Source organism: Dipodomys spectabilis, unplaced genomic scaffold (assembly GCF_019054845.1).
Source record: "Dipodomys spectabilis isolate Male_0828 unplaced genomic scaffold, ASM1905484v1 ptg000054l, whole genome shotgun sequence".
Classification (NCBI taxonomy): Eukaryota; Metazoa; Chordata; class Mammalia; order Rodentia; family Heteromyidae; genus Dipodomys; species Dipodomys spectabilis.
The window spans coordinates 40,724,490-40,742,752 of record NW_024870731.1 but is presented as its reverse complement, the minus strand read 5'-3'; the positions used below and the strand labels follow the sequence as shown (position 1 = coordinate 40,742,752).

Here is an 18,263-nt window from a genome sequence, read left to right as displayed (position 1 = left end):
GGGAGCCGAGGAGGGGGCCGAGGAGGGGGCCGAGGAGGGCGGGCAGAGGAGGGGGCCGAGGAGGGGGCCGAGGAGGGGGAGCCGAGGAGGGGGCCGAGGAGGGGGAGCCGAGGAGGGCGGGCAGAGGAGGGGGCCGAGGAGGGGGAGCCGAGGAGGGGGAGCCGAGGAGGGGGCCGAGGAGGGGGCCGAGGAGGGGGCCGAGGAGGGGGAGCCGAGGAGGGCGGGCAGAGGAGGGGGCCGAGGAGGGGGAGCCGAGGAGGGGGAGCCGAGGAGGGGGCCGAGGAGGGGGAGCCGAGGAGGGCGGGCAGAGGAGGGGGCCGAGGAGGGGGAGCCGAGGAGGGCGGGCAGAGGAGGGGGCCGAGGAGGGGGAGCCGAGGAGGGGGAGCCGAGGAGGGGGCCGAGGAGGGGGCCGAGGAGGGGGAGCCGAGGAGGGCGGGCAGAGGAGGGGGCCGAGGAGGGGGAGCCGAGGAGGGGGAGTCGAGGAGGAGGCCGAGGAGGGGGAGCGAGGAGGGGGCCGAGGAGGGCGGGCAGAGGAGGGGGAGCGAGCGAGGAGGGGGCCGAGGAGGGGGAGCGAGCGAGGAGGGGCCCGAGGAGGGGGAGTCGAGGAGGGCGGGCAGAGGAGGGGGAACGAGGAGGGGGCCGAGGAGGGCGGGCAGAGGAGGGGGAGCGAGGAGGGGGCCGAGGAGGGGGAGCGAGCGAGGAGGGGGAGCGAGGAGGGGGAGCGAGGAGGGGGAGCGAGGAGGGGGCCGAGGAGGGGGAGTCGAGGAGGGGGCCGAGGAGAGGGAGTCGAGGAGGGCGGGCAGAGGAGGGGGAGCCGAGGAGGGGGAGCGAGGAGGGGGCCGAGGAGGGGGAGTCGAGGAGGGCGGGCAGAGGAGGGGGCCGAGGAGGGGGCCGAGGAGGGGGAGCGAGCGAGGAGGGGGAGCGAGGAGGGGGAGCGAGGAGGGCGGGCAGAGGAGGGGGAGCCGAGGAGGGCGGGCAGAGGAGGGGGCCGAGGAGGGGGAGCGAGGAGGGGGGCAGAGGAGGGGGAGCGAGGAGGGGAGCGAGGAGGGGGAGCGAGGAGGGGGCCGAGGAGGGGGCCGAGGAGGGGGAGCGAGGAGGGGGAGCGAGGAGGGCGGGCAGAGGAGGGGGAGCCGAGGAGGGCGGGCAGAGGAGGGGGAGCGAGGAGGGGGCCGAGGAGGGGGCCGAGGAGGGGGAGCGAGGAGGGGGAGCGAGCGAGGAGGGGGCCGAGGAGGGGGAGCGAGGAGGGGGCCGAGGAGGGGGAGCGAGGAGGGCGGGCAGAGGAGGGGGAGCGAGGAGGGGGCCGAGGAGGGGGAGCGAGGAGGGGGAGCGAGGAGGGGGAGCGAGGAGGGCGGGCAGAGGAGGGGGAGCGAGGAGGGGGCCGAGGAGGGGGAGTCGAGGAGGGCGGGCAGAGGAGGGGGAGCGAGGAGGGGGCCGAGGAGGGGGAGTCGAGGAGGGCGGGCAGAGGAGGGCGGGCAGAGGAGGGGGAGCGAGGAGGGGGCCGAGGAGGGGGCCGAGGAGGGGGAGCGAGGAGGGGGAGCCGAGGAGGGGGAGCCGAGGAGGGCGGGCAGAGGAAGGGGAGCGAGGAGGGAGAGCGAGGAGGGGGGCAGAGGAAGGGGAGAGAGGAGGGGGAGCGAGGAGGGGGAGCGAGGAGGGGGGCAGAGGAGGGCGGGCAGAGGAAGGGGAGAGAGGAGGGGGAGCGAGGAGGGGGCAGAGGAGGGCGGGCAGAGGAAGGGGAGAGAGGAGGGGGAGCGAGGAGGGGAGCCTGTGCTGAGGGGGCCGAGGGGACAGGTGCCGGGCCCTGGGAGGCCTGGCGCGGCCCGAACTCCGGGGACTGGGGCCGGGCCGGGCCTTCACCCGGGCCGGGCCGTGGAGGCCGGCTTGCTGTACCCCAGCCCTCCCGAAGCCCGCAGCCCCGCGCTGCCCGCTTCCCCTTCCCCCCCCCTGCCCCGCCCCGGGTGGGGAGGGAGCTGCCCTGGCCTGGCGGTGCCCGTGGGGGGCCTGGGGCCGACCCCTGACCCCTTTCCCGAGGGGTGAGGTCAGGACAAGGTCAGAGCCTGGAGTGCGGATGACAGGATGACAGGCCGGAACAGCAGCTGGGGAAAGGTGGGGTCTTCCCGGCCAGGCTCAGGGCTGGCTCTGGGTGGGACTGGACTTCCCAGGGCTCCGAGCCACCGACCTCTGAGGGCCAGAGCTGTGATGTTAGGGTAGTTGGTGTTGTCTGTACCCATTAGTGTGTACCCGAATGTGTCCTTGCTGTTCACTGTTCAACTTGGAATCATTTATTTTGGTCCCGACCCTTTCTGCTGCTGCTGGATTTGAGCTTCAGTGCAGGTGGAATGACATTCAAATAAAGAAACACTTTGTATCACGCGTGCTGGCTGCTGCCTGAGTCTCGCCCTAGGACCCAAGGGCACTTCTGTCAGTTCAACTGCATCTTAAGGCCCTACTACTGCGTCCTAATGAAAGTTTATTTTACTGCGGTGTTAAAACAACAACAAACAAACAAACAAAACGGCGTGACGGTACTCACCTGTGATCCCAGTACTTGGGAGGCTGAGACAGGAGGATCTCAAGTTTGAGGCCAGAGGCAACAGCCATAGGGCTAGAACAGGAACCTCCTGTGTGGTGCGTGGCCAGGTGTGTGGGGTAAGCAGATGGAGGACTGCTCAGGGAAAGAGCAGGGAGTGACTGAGGACCCGAAGGTCAGGAACACCTTCAGGAAGGACTGAGAGAACACAGCGACCCAGCAAGAGCATGTGACACGAGACGTTCCACAGCCCTCTTCCCTCAACCACGGGAGCGGCCATCTGAAAAGACAAAGCAGAGGTATACTTTACTCATCTCCTAGGAGTCTCTCAATAAAGTTGATCACCAAGGAAAAAAGGTGGGAGTGTTCCAAATGTTAGCAGGCCATGGCCAGCAAGAGTAACAGAAGAGATGACTGAAGGAGGCAGGAGGCAGCCAGCTCAGGGCACAGAGGCTGGAGGTAAAAGATAAAATAGATGTTCTAGCCAGGTGCAATGCTCACTCCATATACTCCCAGCTCCTTAACAGGTGGAGATAGGAGGAACAAAGTTTGGGACCAACCTAGACAAAGAGCTGCAAGACCTTATGTCAAAAATAAGATGGGGGGCTGGGAAGGTGGCTCAGTGGTAGAGCGCTTGCCTTGCATGCCTGAGGCCCTGGGTTCGATTCCTCAGCACCACATAAGCAAAAAGAAAAAAGCCGGAAGTGGCGCTGTGGCTCAAGTGGTAGAGCGCTAGCCTTGAGCTGAAGAGCTGAGGGACAGTGCCCAGGCCCAGAGTTCAGGCCCCATGACCGGACCTCCCCCCCCCCAAAAAAAAAATAATAAGATGGGTGCGATGATCCCTGTAATCCCAGCTACTTGGGAGGCAAAATTAGAAGAGGATTAGAGTCTAAGGCCAGCCTCCATGACAGGTCTTGAGGATGTAGTAACAGGAGGTTGTGGGTATTGGTGTAACCTGAGGAACAAGGTACAATGGGGAGACTCTGTGGAGCATCACTACGGGTGGGACATGAGAGACTCAGCAGCCAGTGACATGGCATGCAGGACAGGCGGGCTCCTGAGGGGAGAAGAGAGGTGTATTCCAGGAAGGCCAGCAAGGAGTGGTGTCTAGGCAGCATGGCAGAGTTGAAGAGAGCTGTGGGGTGGGGAAGGGGGGGGGAACTGTGTGATGAGGCTAGAGTGCTGGCAGGGCTCCAGGATGCAGAACATTCATTTTGGGAGTTGAGACAGGCTGGAGCAGGAAGCTCATGGAACTCACCAGACTCCAAGTTTGTTTCACGGGGGCTCTGGTTTGAACCTCTCTTCCACTTTGTTTCCTTAGGTAGAGCAGAGGGACATCTTTCTGGCCGTAGGTGCCTGTACACCTCCACCCAGGAGGGCTGGGACACTCACTAGGTGCTGAAGCAGAAGAGCCAGGGGTTCCACCAGAGTGGGCTGGAGGTAAAGGCCGCTGAATTGCTCAACAAAGCATTTACTGAATGTCCACTCTGGTCAGGTACTGCTAAGGCTCTAGGAGTACAAAAATAAACCACACATGGTCTGGGAAGGTGGCTCAGTGGCAGAGTGTTTGCCTTGCATGCATGAGGCCCTGGGTTCGATTTCTTAGCACCACATAAGCAGAAAAAGCCAGAAGTGGTTCTGTGGCTCAAGTGGTAGAGTGCTAGCCTTGAGCTGAAGAGCTGAGGGACAGCGCCCAGGCCCAGAGTTCAGGCCTCATGACTGACAAAAAAAACAAAACCAAAACCAAAAAACAAACCACACATGCACATCATAAATCATCTCAGGCCTAGTTCTAGTACCCAGGCAGATCTTTCTTCTTGTTGTTGTTTAAATATAACACAAATATAGAGAACAGTACAAAACAAATGCACAGCTAGATGCTGGTGGCTCACACCTATCACCCTTGCTACTCAGGAGGCAGAGATTTGAGGATCACACTTAGAAGCCAGCCCCAGCAGCAAGTACTGTGAGATCCTTATCTCCAATTAACCACCAAAAAACTACAAGTGGATCTGTGGTTCAAGTGGTAGAGCAATAGTCTTGAGCTAAAAAGCTCAGGGTTGCCAGGTGCTAGTGGCACATGGCTGTAATCTTAGCTACTCAGGAGACTGAGATCTGAAGATCACAGTTCAAAGCTCACACACTACCACTTGAGCCACAGAGCCACTTCCAGCTTTTTCTGTTTATGTGGTACTGAGGAATCAAATCCAGGGCCTCATGCATTTGAGGCAAGCACTGTACCACTAAGCCACATTCCCAGTCCCCACTTAATTATAAATGACCTTCCTTACATTGTAAAGGAGAACCTTGCCTGCTACTCCAGATGTCCTTCAAGGGCTGCCAATGATGTGCATTAATTCCTAAGAATTCCACTATATTGATGACTATGGTAATTACTTCTCAACTATTTATGTGACATTTAGAAAACGTCTTACCCCACTTTTTCTGTTTGCATCCTGTTCTTGGGAATTCAAGTAGCGCTGCACAGTGCAGAGCCGTGCTGACGTCCCTGTTATAGCATAGCTGAATAAACTTCTCGGGTCTGTGTTTCAAGCAAATCAATGATTGGATCTGGTTGATTAATCAGATTCAAGTTGGTGTACTGTACAATCGCATTTCAATGACTGCTTCACAGCTTTTGGTTGTTCAAGAGACACATAAATTCTGTTTTTGTGTTGCCAGTAACTGATGATGATAGGTACTTAGACGTTTAACTCATTAGAGGCTGGAAGAGAATGATGCTCCCATTCTATCATTCTCCATCTATTTCTCCAATAAAGGGAAAAATATTTGCCGGAGTTATCTGGTGGCCTCTATTTATATAGGAAAGGCAAGATGAATGTTGAAAGGTTTCCCCTCACTTACTACTTTACAAACAGAAAGAGTTGTTTTCCTAACACCCTCCAAAAGTACTAAGCCACACACTACAGACAGATAAGGGATCTCTTGTCAATCATCGAATAACCCAGGAGTTAATATTGACACAGGGCTTTGGCTAAATCTTTTCTATGTGACCATTCCAATCTCCCTTTCCCCAGCACTGAAAGTCCCAAGGACTCTTCATGAGTTTCATCCCACACTGAAGCCCACAGACGTGCCACCACTGGCACAATTAGTAAAACTACCTCTGCTTTGTATTACTATTATTATTATTGTCAGCTGTGGGGCCTGAACTCTGGGCCTGGGCGCTGTCCCTCAGCTCTTCAGCTCAAGGCTAGCGCTCTACCATTTGAGCTACAGCGCCTCTTCCGGCTTTTTCTGCTTATGTGGTGCTGAGGAATCGAACCCAGGACCTCATGAATGCAAGGCAAGTACTCCGCCACTAAGCCATCTTCCCAGCCCTATAAACCATCTTATGCTATATTGTCTTATGTTCCTCAGTTTATTTTTTTGGTCAGTCATGGGGCTTGAACTCTGGGCTTGGGCACTGTCCTTGTGCTCTTCAGCTCAAGGTGAGGCTCTACCGCTTGAGCTACAGCGCCACTTCTGGTTTTCTGGTGGTTTATTGGAGATAAGAGTCTCACAGACTTTCCTGCCCAGGCTGGCTTTGAACTGTGATCCTCAGATCTCAGCCTCCTGAGTAGCTAGGGTTACAGACGTGAGCCACTGACACCCAGCTTCCATGAGACTCTTATCTCCAATAAACTACTCAGAAAAAGCCAAAAGTAACATTGTAGCTCAAGTGGTAGAGTGCCAGCTTTGAGCACAAAGAAGCTCAGGGACAGTGCCCAGGCCCTGAGTTCAAGCCCCAGGGCCAGCAAAAAATTTTAAAAATAAAATCCCTCAAGCTTTTCTTTCCCTCCCTCCCTTATTCCCTTTCTCCACCTCCTCCACACACTAACCCCTTTCTTCCTCTCTCTCTCTCTCTCTTTCTTTCTTTTTGGGTCTGGTCGTGGGGCCTGAACTCTGGGCCTGGGCGCTGTCCCTCAGCTCTTCAGCTCAAGGCTAGCGCTCTACCACTTGAGCTACAGCACCATTTCCAGCTTTTTTTTCTCCTGCTTATGTGGTGCTGAGGAATCGGACCCAGAGCCTCAGGCATGCAAGGCAAGTGCTCTACCACTGAGCTACCTTCCCAGCCCTCTTTCTTTCTTTCTTCTTTTTCTTTTCTCTCTCTCTCCTCTCTCTCTCTCTCTCCTCTCCCTCTCTCTCTCTCTCTCTCTCTCTCTCTCTCTCTCTCTCTCTGTTTGTGCTGGTCCTGGGGCTTGAACTCATGAACTTGGGTGCTGTCCCTGAACTTCTTTTGTTCAAGGTTAGCACTTTACCACTTGAGCCACAGCTTCACTTCTGGCTCCCACCTCCCCCCACCCCCAGCCCCAGGTCATTTATTTATCTCACCACCTTTCTTGCCTGAATTGGCTTTGAACCACAATCCTTAGCGTACATAGTTGCACAGTGGAGGGGAGGTAATTGGGACATTTCCATATGTGTATACAATGTGTCCCAATCAACCTCACCCCCTGAATCATCTCCCTCCCTTTCCCTTCTCCCCTCTTAGAGCAATTTCATCAGGTCTCATTCTATTTTCATCCATGTAAAGGAGTTCCTTGGACCCTATTCACCCGCTTTGACCTTCCTGCTCACACTCAGCTTCCTAACAGAGCCTATTTCACTTTCTTGACATTGTATTTTTTAGCGTGTATTCATTGACCCTAGGAGTTTCACCACTATTAATTCAGATGTGCATGCATTTAACTCAGGATAACTCCTTTGCTTTCTCTTTCCTCTCCTTTTCCCTATTGGTTGAAATGTATTTCAAAATTACCTTCCATCTATTTGTGTGTGTGTGTGTGTGTGTGTGTGTGTGTGTGTGTGCCAGTTCTGGGCTTGAACTCAGGGCCTGGGCACTGTCCTTGAACTTCTTTTGCTGAAGGCTAGCACTTCACCACTTGAGTCACAGCACCACTTCTGGCTTTTCCTGTTTATGTGGTCTTAAACCCAGGGCTTCAGGCATGCTAGGCAAGCACTCTACCACTAAGCCACATTCCCAGCCTTCCATCTATCTTTTTTGTTCAAGGCGGGCACTCGACCACCTGATCCATACCTCTTCTGGTTTTGGGTGGTTAATTGGCTTTGAACTGAGATCCTCAGATCTGAATAGGAATATAGGTGTGAGCCACTGTTAGCCAGCGACCTCCATCTATCCCCTGTACCTTCCTCTTAACCCTCTGTGTCCCATAGAATCATGTTCCATGTTTACATATGTGTATAGATATAATACTTATGTATTTTTTTTATTAAGCATATATGTGTATATGCCTATGAATATGTATATATTTTACATTTAGTTTTGGCATATTAACCAAACAATTCTATATTTAACTTTTTGACTTTGGCTTTTGTTTTTTTTTTTTTTTTTTTTTTGGGGTCCAGTCGTGGGGTCTGAACTCTGGGCCTGGGCACTGTCCCTCAGCTCTTCAGCTCAAGGCTAGTGCTCTACCACTTGAGCCACAGCGCCACTTCTGGCTTTTTTTTTCTTTTTGCTTATGTGGTGCTGGGGAATCGAACCCAGGGCCTCAGGCATGCAAGGCAAGCGCTCTACCACTGAGCCACCTTCCCAGCCCCGACTTTGGCTTATCTTACTCAACATGATGACTCCAGTTCCGTCCATTTTCCTGCAAATGACTTCATTTTTCTTTATGGCTGTGTAACCTTCCATGGTGCATATGTACCATATCATCTTCATCCATTCATCCGCTGATGGGCACCTTGGTTGATTCATTTGGTTATTGTAAACAGCATGGCAATAAACATGAATATGCAAGTATCTTTCTTGTATATTGATTTACATTCCTTTGGCTGTATGCTCAATAGTGGCATGCAAGATCATAAAGTATATTGGGGGATCCTATTCTGATTTTCCATAGTGGTTTTACTAGTTTATATTTCCACCAACAGTATAGTGACTTTTATTCACTGTTAAAGATCTGTAGATGTTTATTTTTCCTGTGTACTTCATTTGTTTTATTGATGGGACAAGTCCTATAAGGGGAGACTAGCTGGTCCCAAGACTCCAATACATTTTTATCTTGATTCACCTGGAAGTCGTGAAGTTCTGGTTTTCTAGCCAGACAAAACTAATTATGAAGTTATTCTTCAATTCCTTTCTTTTCTTCTTCCTCTTCCTCCTCCTCCTCTTCCTCCTTTTGTTGTTGGTTGCGGGGCTTTAACTCAGGGCCTGGGTGCTGCTATCGCTGAGCTCTTGCCCAAGACTAGCACTTTGAGCCACAGCTCTACTTCCAGTTTTCTGATCGCTAATTGGAGTTAAGAGTCTCATGGATTTTCCTGACTAGGCTGGCTTTGATCAGCGGCGATTCTCAGATCTCAGCCTCCCTATCTGCTGGTCTTGTGGGCTATGGAGATACACTCTATCACCTTGGGTGGGAAGATCATCGGCTAGCACATGCGGTATCTATAGCTCATTGGCGGTGGCACCTTTTATCATGATCATCTTCAACAGGCCTTCCAAGAAGCACCAGGACAGAGCCACTGAAGTGGACCAGTGCAGTGAGGAGCCGAAGTGTCACAAGCTATCTTACTTTATCACTGGCACACTTATGCAGAGGGCATTTCCCCATTACCAGCCTGTCTTCTGTTGGCACTGTGGTGAGCGGTCCTGACTGCAGAGATATGCCGAGCATTGATGATGAAGATGTTGGTAAGTCAGAGAACTGAACATCAAAATGGGCAGGGACATGAGCAGGGACATTTGTGCCAGTGACTGTCCCTGTCCAGCATTAGATTAACACAGCTTAACAAAGCTCAATAGGTTCATAAAGATACTTGATTCCAATTCTTAGGGTATACCTTTTGGCCATAAAATTGTCCATTCATTGCTGAAATGTGAAATGACAAAATCATCTTAATTTTTCTCAGTGATGCCAATTAAATGCCCTGTTCTGAAACTAAAGGTTTTTCCTAAGTGAGAGCTGTGATACGGTTATAAGAAAGAGTATCAAGTAGGCTCATGTACATTCTGTATGCCATTTTTTCACTGAGCTAACTATAATTTACTGAGAAGTAGAACCAAAGGTCCAGCTGACTGAAGATTATAAACATAAGATGCATAAGACAATGTATGCAAATCCATGTTTATGTTTTTTACAAGGCAATTAGGACCCTAATAAATCTAGTTCAGTAGAAAAATTTACAAAGAGAGAGAACCTACTTCACATACTGTTGCATATGAAAAGGATAACTGATGACACAAATGAGCGTGCCCAGGGATTGTGAAGTAATCTATAAGGTGTCACATTTATAGTAGCTTGCCCTTAAGTTAGTTTAAGATTTAGACTACACAGGATGGGAATGTGGCTTACTGGTAGCATGTCTGCCTACCATACATGAAGCCCTGGGTCTGATTCCTCAGTACCACATACACAGAACAAGCCAGAAGTGGCACTGTGGTTCAAGTGGTATAGTGTTAGCTTTGAGCCAAAGATGCTCAGGGACAATGCCCAGGCCCTGAGTTTAAGCTACACCAAAAGCAAAGTACTCAACAGTGCAGGTACTTCACAAGAATTTCTAATAGGGAGTTGGTATCTTATCTCTGTATTCCCAAGGCACTGAATATGGCCTACCGCGCAGGAGGTATCCCATTAAGTTTATAGAAAAATCCTCCCCAGTCTGGCAGAAAGCAGAGGTTTATTCATTATCAGAAACTATTAAGTACATGAACTCTGCACTGTTTCAATTCTCACTCTTAGCTTCTAGCAGCTTGCTTGATTTCTTTTTTCTCCCCATAGAATTTGGACAAAATACGACAATGAATCCAAAGCTACTTTTTGTTCAAGGCTGGCATTCTGGCATGAGCCACACCTCTCCATTTCCAGCTTGCTGCTGGTTAACTGGAGATAAATCTTGGGAATTTTTCTACCCAGACTGGCTTCTGTGGTCATCAGATCTCAGCTTTGAGTTGCTAGGATTACAGGTGTAAACCAATGGCAGCGGGCTTACAAAGATACTTTAAAAAGAGAACCATACACATTTCCTATTCTAGATAGAATTTGGTGTGGCTGCTGGTAGGTTATCTAGGTATTCTTAGGGCATTCTCTCCAAAATGCTGTAGGAATCTACTTCCCACTCATTCCATTGTTATCTTTGAAACTATCACTGTATTGTTGCTTGCCAGAACTGCTATACTTCCCAAACTATTGCCCAGCTTCTAGAATCTAATAGGAACAATAAAAAAAACAAACAAAATAACTGCACCAACTAACCACAAATTAGACATCACTTTTCTGTTTAGAATACTGAAGATTCTAGACTATTTACCATGGGTATTGTTTCCTCTTTTTTTTTGGGGGGGGGGGCAGTCCTGAGGATTGAACTCAGGGCCCTAGACACTGTCCCTGGGCTTCTTTTGCTTAAGGGTAGCACTCGACCACATGAGCCACAGTGCTCATGTGCCACTTCCAGCTTTTTCTGTTTATGTGGTACTGAGGAATTAAACCCAGGGCTCCATGCATGCTAGGCAAGCACTAAGCCACATTCCCAGCTCACAGTGTGTATTCTTTATGACACAGCTCTAATATTAAGGACTAGCAAATGACAGCCGGCAGCCATCTGTCTCTGTTAACAGTCACATGCTGCCTTTTGCATTGCAATGGAAGAGTTAAGTAGTTCTAAAAGAGATCACATGGAATGCCAAGCCTATTTACTACCTGGCTTCTTAAGAGTTTAACTCCTCTCTCTGACCTGACCCCTAGATCTCTTGGCTTACTGGATCACTTACCCCTTTACTAGCTAAGTTTCAAGTGAGCTCTTCCTGCTTCAGTCTATTCTTGAAGTAACTGCCATAGTGTGACTGATCTACTGAGGTCTCAAGCCTGACCAATCACTCTTGCGCAGCCCTTTCACAGTAACACGCCTCCCCCATTCCAGAGCTTGAACCCAGGGAGTATCTGATGGAATAGTGGCATATTTGGGGCACCTCTGGAGCCACTGGGCTGCTGGAAAGTAGGCGACATAAAGACATAATTAACATGCTATTGACTATTGAAATTATGCACAAGCTTAGTTCTCTCCTTGACTAGACCATAAGCTCCATGACTTTTGTCTCCCCTAACACCTTTTAAATCGATGCACAAGTTCCACATCAAAATAATGCCTGACGTTTCTTTGCTTTGGAGGCACTGGGGTTTTGAACTCAGGTCCTTGTGCTTGGTAGGACAGGTTCTCTTTGGCTGAGGCGCCTCTTCCGACGACTTTTGGGAGAGCAAAAAGCTCTCCTGCTGAAGCGCATGCCTTGACTGCCAGCAACCTATTTTGGGCTTGCTGTTGGAGCTGGGGTGACAGGTGTCATTTCTTCTACTAAGAAATGGGTCTTAAGAACTCTTCTGCCCAGGGTGGTCCTGGGCCATGATCCCCTCTATTTCAGCCTTCCAAGTAGCTGAGATTCCAGGCAACCTGGTCTGATGGTTTTTGAATGAAAAAGTACAATTATGAGTTGCTGAATGAATGAGGCTAGTCAGGAACATCACTACTGGAGTTCAGGCCAGTTTTCAAAGGTCAAATGATTTCAAATGTTGGACTTGTCTGAACAGTGACTTAATCAAAAGGTGAGGGCGAAGGAGGACTGATCCGTATTGGTGATCTCATTATGTATATTCTCTTGAAGGTGATCTACCTTACCATTGGTCAGGTAAGGATAGTATTGGGAAAATCAAACAAGGTTAAGAGGCCACAAAGTGAACAAAGAAGTTCTCAACTTTATGATTATTATGGTTAAGAATTTTATTATCAAAATTATTACATCTCTTGTGAAAGTTCAAATGTTACAGCAAGGTGTAAACACTCCACTTGAGAAAGAAGTAATACTTCTTTCCTTCCAAGAGTTCCCCTTCCCCCCGCCCCCCCCCTCCCCCCCGAGGTCTGGTCTTGACAGCACCCTGCCCACACAGAGTGGCTGGGGTCTCTGCACGTGCCAGGCAGGGTGAGGGCCGCCTGCCCGCTGGCCTCTCCCCTTGGCCAACAGCCAAGAGGAGAATGCAAACCCCAGCCCAAATGGAGAGACATTTACATACGTTTTATATAATATACAAAGAAACCGGCATCCCAGGCAACATGATTTCCACTCCCAACGCTCTCCCAGACTGATGGGTTTGTGGGGGAAACAAAAAGAAAGGTACTCTGCTGAGGTCTCAGCATAAAATAATAAAAATCTCCCCTCATTTGAGCAAACACCTGATTTCAATTTTGAAAAGTGAAATTTTGTAACAGTCACACACAAAGAGAGAAGGCTGTGCATATGATGGTTGTAGGACAGCATAGAAGAGGGGATGCGAGGGCGTGGGGTAAAAGGAGGACACAAATGAGAAAGTAGAAGGGAGACTCACAGTATTATCTTGTCCAAAAGAAAAGAAGTAAGGTCCACTGCAGCACCAGGGATTACACCTGTCATATATTCACTACCCTACCATGGTTATAACTGAATACAAAATTAGATAAATAAAAACACGCCGGATATTACAGTAAACAAGGGAAAGAAAGAAGCTGGCAACCATATGGAATTTAAAAAGATTGTGTACCCCACCTGGGCTGGCTCCAGGGCTCCTCCAGGGGTGTACAACAGGCACAATGCACTGATGGGGAGAAGCCAGTCTGTTCTCATCTCTCATCCAGAGCAGTGTTAGGGGTATGGGTGGGGCTGGGTACCTCTCACCGGCCCACTCGCACATACGCATCCCCCCAAAGAAACGTGGGGCAGGCCCACACACAATCACAGTCCTGTCGGTGCCACTCTATAAACCTATATTCCCACTCTTACCCTGCAGCCACGAGTGCACGCTCCCGATCAGGGAGGCAGTCCTACTCATGAGATCGTCAAGTCCTGATTAGTTGGGAGTAAAAAAATAAAACTTCAAAGTATTCCCAGACCACTCCAACCTCTCTAATTCAATCTTCTCTCCCAAGCTGCTAAGTAGGAACCCAATGAACACAATGGGACCACCTTGTTTCTCATTTCACTTTTCTCTACTTACTTCATGGGTTAAGCTCTGAAATGGCTTGAGAAGGAGGACTTGGATGGTAACAGCTGGGCCTCAATCTACTCAGACAATCTGCTCCCAGATAATCAAGAACTGACCATGAGATCTTCCGAGAGCCAAGCACCCCTCAATCAGAGCAAGCTCCAAGCTTTACTTTCCATGCCTCTTCCCTGGTGATTTAATGACAAAGGTAGGGAGTGCTCTTGCTGGACACACCTTGGACACGCATTTGCTTCTGGAATGGTCATCTTACGGTGACATTTGTATACCTACCTTTTTTTCTCTCAAGTGCATAAAACCCTAACACTACTCAAATGGCTTGGGGCTTTGAGATTGGCTCTTTTCAATTTTTTTTTTCTTTTGAAAGGAAAACTTTTTTTTCTTATTATTTATTTAAAAAGATGTCCTCACTGCACAAGTGACTACGGGCTACAGGCAAGGATGGGAGACAGAGGCTCAACACAACTCATTGCACTTAGAACCGTTACTAACCGGAACACCATTTGCTTGTCAACAATGTACCCTTAACAGCAGGGAGAAACTTCTTTATAGTCTCTGCTTCAGACAAGATTTACATCGTTCCCCAAGGCCAGAGGCCAGCCGCGACCACAAGTCTTGTTTCTTGCAGACCAGACCCAATCCTCTGGCATCTTGCAACCCCCTTCACCAGCAATATGCTCGGCCTAGGTTCCAGAGGCAGCTGGAAGGAAGCAGCTATGGGCTTGTTCAGTTCTGTTTGCCCATATCCAGAAGCCCTAGGAAAGTCCTGTCTGAGTCTTGACTCCTGACCCTTGCAGTGGCTGGAGTCGGTACTGGTGCACACTCCCACTCCCACGGTGTGGGTAGTGCTGTGAATTGGAAACCGCAGATACCCTGGAGGCCTGGTAGGCAGCTGACTGCCCAGTGCTGGGCAGACTGATAGTCCGTAAGTCAGATGGCAATGACGACCTAGAGTTCTGAGGAAAAGAGGTGGAACTCAGAGTTCCTGTGCTGGACTGAGAAACTGAGTCTGAGGTTGGTGAGTCTGAGGGGCCCTGTAGGGCAGGGCTAGCAGCACTAGAAGGACAGCTCCTCCTTGGAAGATTGCTGCCAGTGCTGTTTCCAGAATGTGGCTGGCTGCTATAATACCCTGGTGTCCCCGGAAGGGGAGCCATCGAGTCTGTAGACACAGGGTGGGCTGGGCTGGGGTAAGAGGTGGAAGAGAGGGATGATTCTGAAGAGCCTTGTGAGGGGGGATTCCCAGGTCTCAGTGCAGTAGTTCGATAACTGTATCCTGGAGATTGGGTGGGATGTCCTCTAAAGGGGGAGGAACTCTGTTGAAGGAGGCTTTGTGATTCTGTCCGTGGACTATCACACTGCAGGAGCTAGAAAGAGTTGGGAGGAAAGCATAAGGAGATGAATAGGTCTCTTTAACAGCTTGTAAGTCTTTATAATATCCCATTTTCTTTCTTCTGTATTTTCTTTTTAAAGGAATACTGGGGCAGTGAAATGGTTATTAGCGCTCTACCACTTGAGCCACAGCGCCACTTCCGGTTTTTTTCTTTTTTGCTTATGTGGTGCTGAGGAATTGAACCCAGGGCCTCATGCATGCAAGGCAAGCGCTCTACCATTGAGCCACCTTCCCAGCCCCGTGATTTATTTTTCTAGTATGATATATCTTAGAGTGACCAGCTGAAGACTTAATTCCAAGTCTTCTCAAACTGTGGGTAATGCCAGCATCTCAAATGCACATGATGAGTAGGATGACCAAACATTAGAACTTAGGATAAATTCCTATGGTTAAAAGCCTCCTCGACTCACCTGGTAGCTGTATCTGGAAGGGCTGTAAACGGTGGCTCCTTTTGAGAGCGCTGAGCTCAATGTTTCTGAGCCTTCTCCATCTGCAGGGTCTAGAAGGTATTATAAAATCAATCTGGTTTCTCAGAACAAGAAACAGCCCTTGTTCATTCCAATGACCAATGCCATCACCAACCCATGCTGCTCTCTTTGTGACAAACTGAGCGAATGCAGCATGCCACGAGGGTAAAAGGAGTGGTTAAAAATGCACTGTGTTTTAAATGCCTGATCTCATTTTCCTTTCCTTCTTTCTCTTCATCCTTCATCGAGGTGGAGCTCCAGGACTTTGGACAGACGAGTGCTATAGAAAGATATCCCTTGGGAAAAAAGAGCAGACAGAGAGCAAGCATTGCTGTATCTTGTTTTGTGGCCTCACAGAACACTGAGCTGGAACCAGCATTCAGCAAAGCTCAAGTGCATCCGAAATGGACTCACCTTATCCCAGCATTTGATGTGAGTTATGTAGACCCTAGCTCATGTGACCCAAACCTGCTTGTCAGAAGGCCATGGGCTCACCTGAATCTTTCTCTGTGACATTACTCTCCCACGTGGGAGAAGGCTCTCCCTTCTGGGCCACTCTCACACTGCTTCGGAGGACCTTAGGGATACTTCCTCCTTCTCGGAGTCGTTCTACTGATGTGGGAACCATCCTGCAAAGGTACCAGGTTACAAGTTGAAACCACAGGACTGATGAGCCAAGAGTCTGAAACAAAGGAGGACTTGACAAAGATTATACAGTATATTCTCTTAAGACACCCTCAAATATTATTTTCTTCAGGACCTTTAGAGCAAGACATTGTTGCCAAGCCCCGGTGCTCACATTGCAACCTTAGCTATTCAGGAGGCTGAGACTTGAGGATCATGGTTGAAAGGCCACCCAGACAGAAAAATCTGAGGTTCTTATCCCCAATTAACTACAAAGAAAACTGGAAGTCTGGTTGTGGCACAGGTGGTAGAATGCTAGCCTTGAGCACAAAAGCTCAGGGACAAGAACCCAAACTTTGATTTCAAGCCCTAGACTGGCACCCACCCACACAAAAAGATGTTAGTTTTGGGCTAGAAATGTAGCTAGCTTAAGTGTGAGGGTGCCTGCCTAGCTCCTCATCCTGAGTTAAAACTCCAGCCCTTCCCTCTTCAAAGTTAATTTTTTTTTGGGTCCGGTCGTGGGGCCTGAACTCTGGGCCTGGGCGCTGTCCCTCAGCTCTTCAACTCAAGGCTAGCGCTTTGCCACTTGAGCCACAGCGCCACTTCCGGCTTTTTTCTTTTTGCTTATGTGGTGCTGAGGAATCGAACCCAGGGCCTCAGGCATGCAAGGCAAGTGCTCTACCACTGAGCCACATTCCCAGCCCCAAAGTTAATTTTGTGTGTGTGCTAGTACTGGGGCTTGATCTCAGGATCACGTGCTATCATTTACCTTTTTTGTTCAAGGCTAACTTTACTTTCCATGTTGAAATGCTAAATCTTGTCTGTGAAATAATGTGCCTGATACCTAAGCAGCAGCTTGATAAATGTTTCCTAGATTAGTGAATATAATTTGAGCCAAGTTCATTCTTTCCAAGACTTGTTTTTAGTTCAAGATCACTGTACTTCTGATTCTTTGTGTTTTACTCATTTGATATTCAGAACTTGCCACTATTATTTACAGCCTCTCCTAAATCAGAGCAAATCCTTTAAGATTGTCGTAACTCTGTTTATGCTTGCTGCATGGAACAGCGAGCTAATGTTGCTAATTCAAATAAAACTTGGTTAGGCTTCTGATGAGGTAGTTTTAGGCAGGCACTCTACCACTGAGCTATGCCTCTAGTCCAGAGAGGCATGTTCAGTGTCCACCAAATATAATAGCCCTTGAGCAGCTACAACTATGTTGTCTGAACTGCAAGCTTGCTGGTAATCCTCTGCTTCTATAAGGTTGGAGGATGTGGCTGATGCTATTAAATCAGTTGAGGACAGCCTACACTGGTGCCTAGCTCTCTCAGGCTAGTTCTAATACATCACAAATGAAGTGGTGCACCATCTTAGGTATGTATTTCCTTCTTGAACTTAATATAAACGTACCATCTACTGCTGATATTCTCTTGAGGTCTGCAGTGAGATGAAGAAGTGCCCCTGGAATCTGATGGGCTTACTGCCTCCGAATGTGACATAGAGGAATGAGATGGGGAGAACTTTCTGTGAGGGGAGGATGGGACTCGAGTTGAAGATCCCTGAACACCATGGGCACCAGTGTCAGAAACAGAGTTACTGCTGCCCTGCCCAGCTCCTGCAGACTTGCTTTTGCTCTGTGCCGAGTCGCTGCCCCCACCAGAATTCTCCTTGGCTTCTTGTTTCCGTTTTCGGTACTCCAGCAGGGATACCTAGAAAGGAAAAGAAACAGTACTCCAGTTGGATGGCCTCAGAGGGTCCCTAGTAATGGGGAGAGAAGAGAAGCTCTTTTTTAGGAAGCCCTTTGTTTGGACTCAAAATCAAGGTTTTCTTCTCTGCCTCCCAGATGCTGCGATTAAAGGCATAGACCATCATGTAGACCCTCCCGGGTTCTTCTTCCTATTTGGGAATCCCTAGAGGTATGTTTCAAACAACCACCACCACCACCACCACAACCGTCCCCAACATACCTTCACCCCATAGTTTGGGACTTTGTGATTTCTAGGACAGGCAAACTTAGCAAGCTCTCTATGGCCTGACTCGGCCCATCTCACAATGTACTTTCTTCCTGTATCTCCCTCTCTTTATGCCTGGCACAATAATTATATCCAACTGTTCATACCACACTGCATCATTACTCAAGTGTCCCAGATTTATTCTCTGTTATAACATACTCATCCTCATTTGCTGGCTGCTAGACTTCTCCTGGTCAGAACCCTCTGCTAAGAGGTTCTTAGCACGTGTAAACAACTCCTCCAGAGTATCCATTATCA

General features: G+C 49.6%; 1 protein-coding gene across 5 annotated transcripts in view; it reads right to left on the bottom strand.

Annotated features, from left to right (window-relative positions):
• Positions 1-12,229: 12,229 nt before the first annotated feature.
• Positions 12,230-18,263, bottom strand: part of Setd5 (SET domain containing 5) — an 82,245-nt gene continuing 76,211 nt past the window's right edge. For all 5 annotated transcript variants that reach the window (XM_042679685.1, XM_042679686.1, XM_042679688.1 and 2 more), the window contains 4 exons: positions 17,404-17,702; positions 15,865-15,998; positions 15,313-15,401; positions 12,230-14,876 (listed from right to left, as the gene is read on the bottom strand). In XM_042679685.1, coding sequence (XP_042535619.1) covers positions 14,268-14,876; positions 15,313-15,401; positions 15,865-15,998; positions 17,404-17,702 — 1,131 coding nt within the window. In that variant the 3' untranslated portion in view covers positions 12,230-14,267. The remainder of the gene's footprint in view (positions 14,877-15,312; positions 15,402-15,864; positions 15,999-17,403; positions 17,703-18,263) is intronic.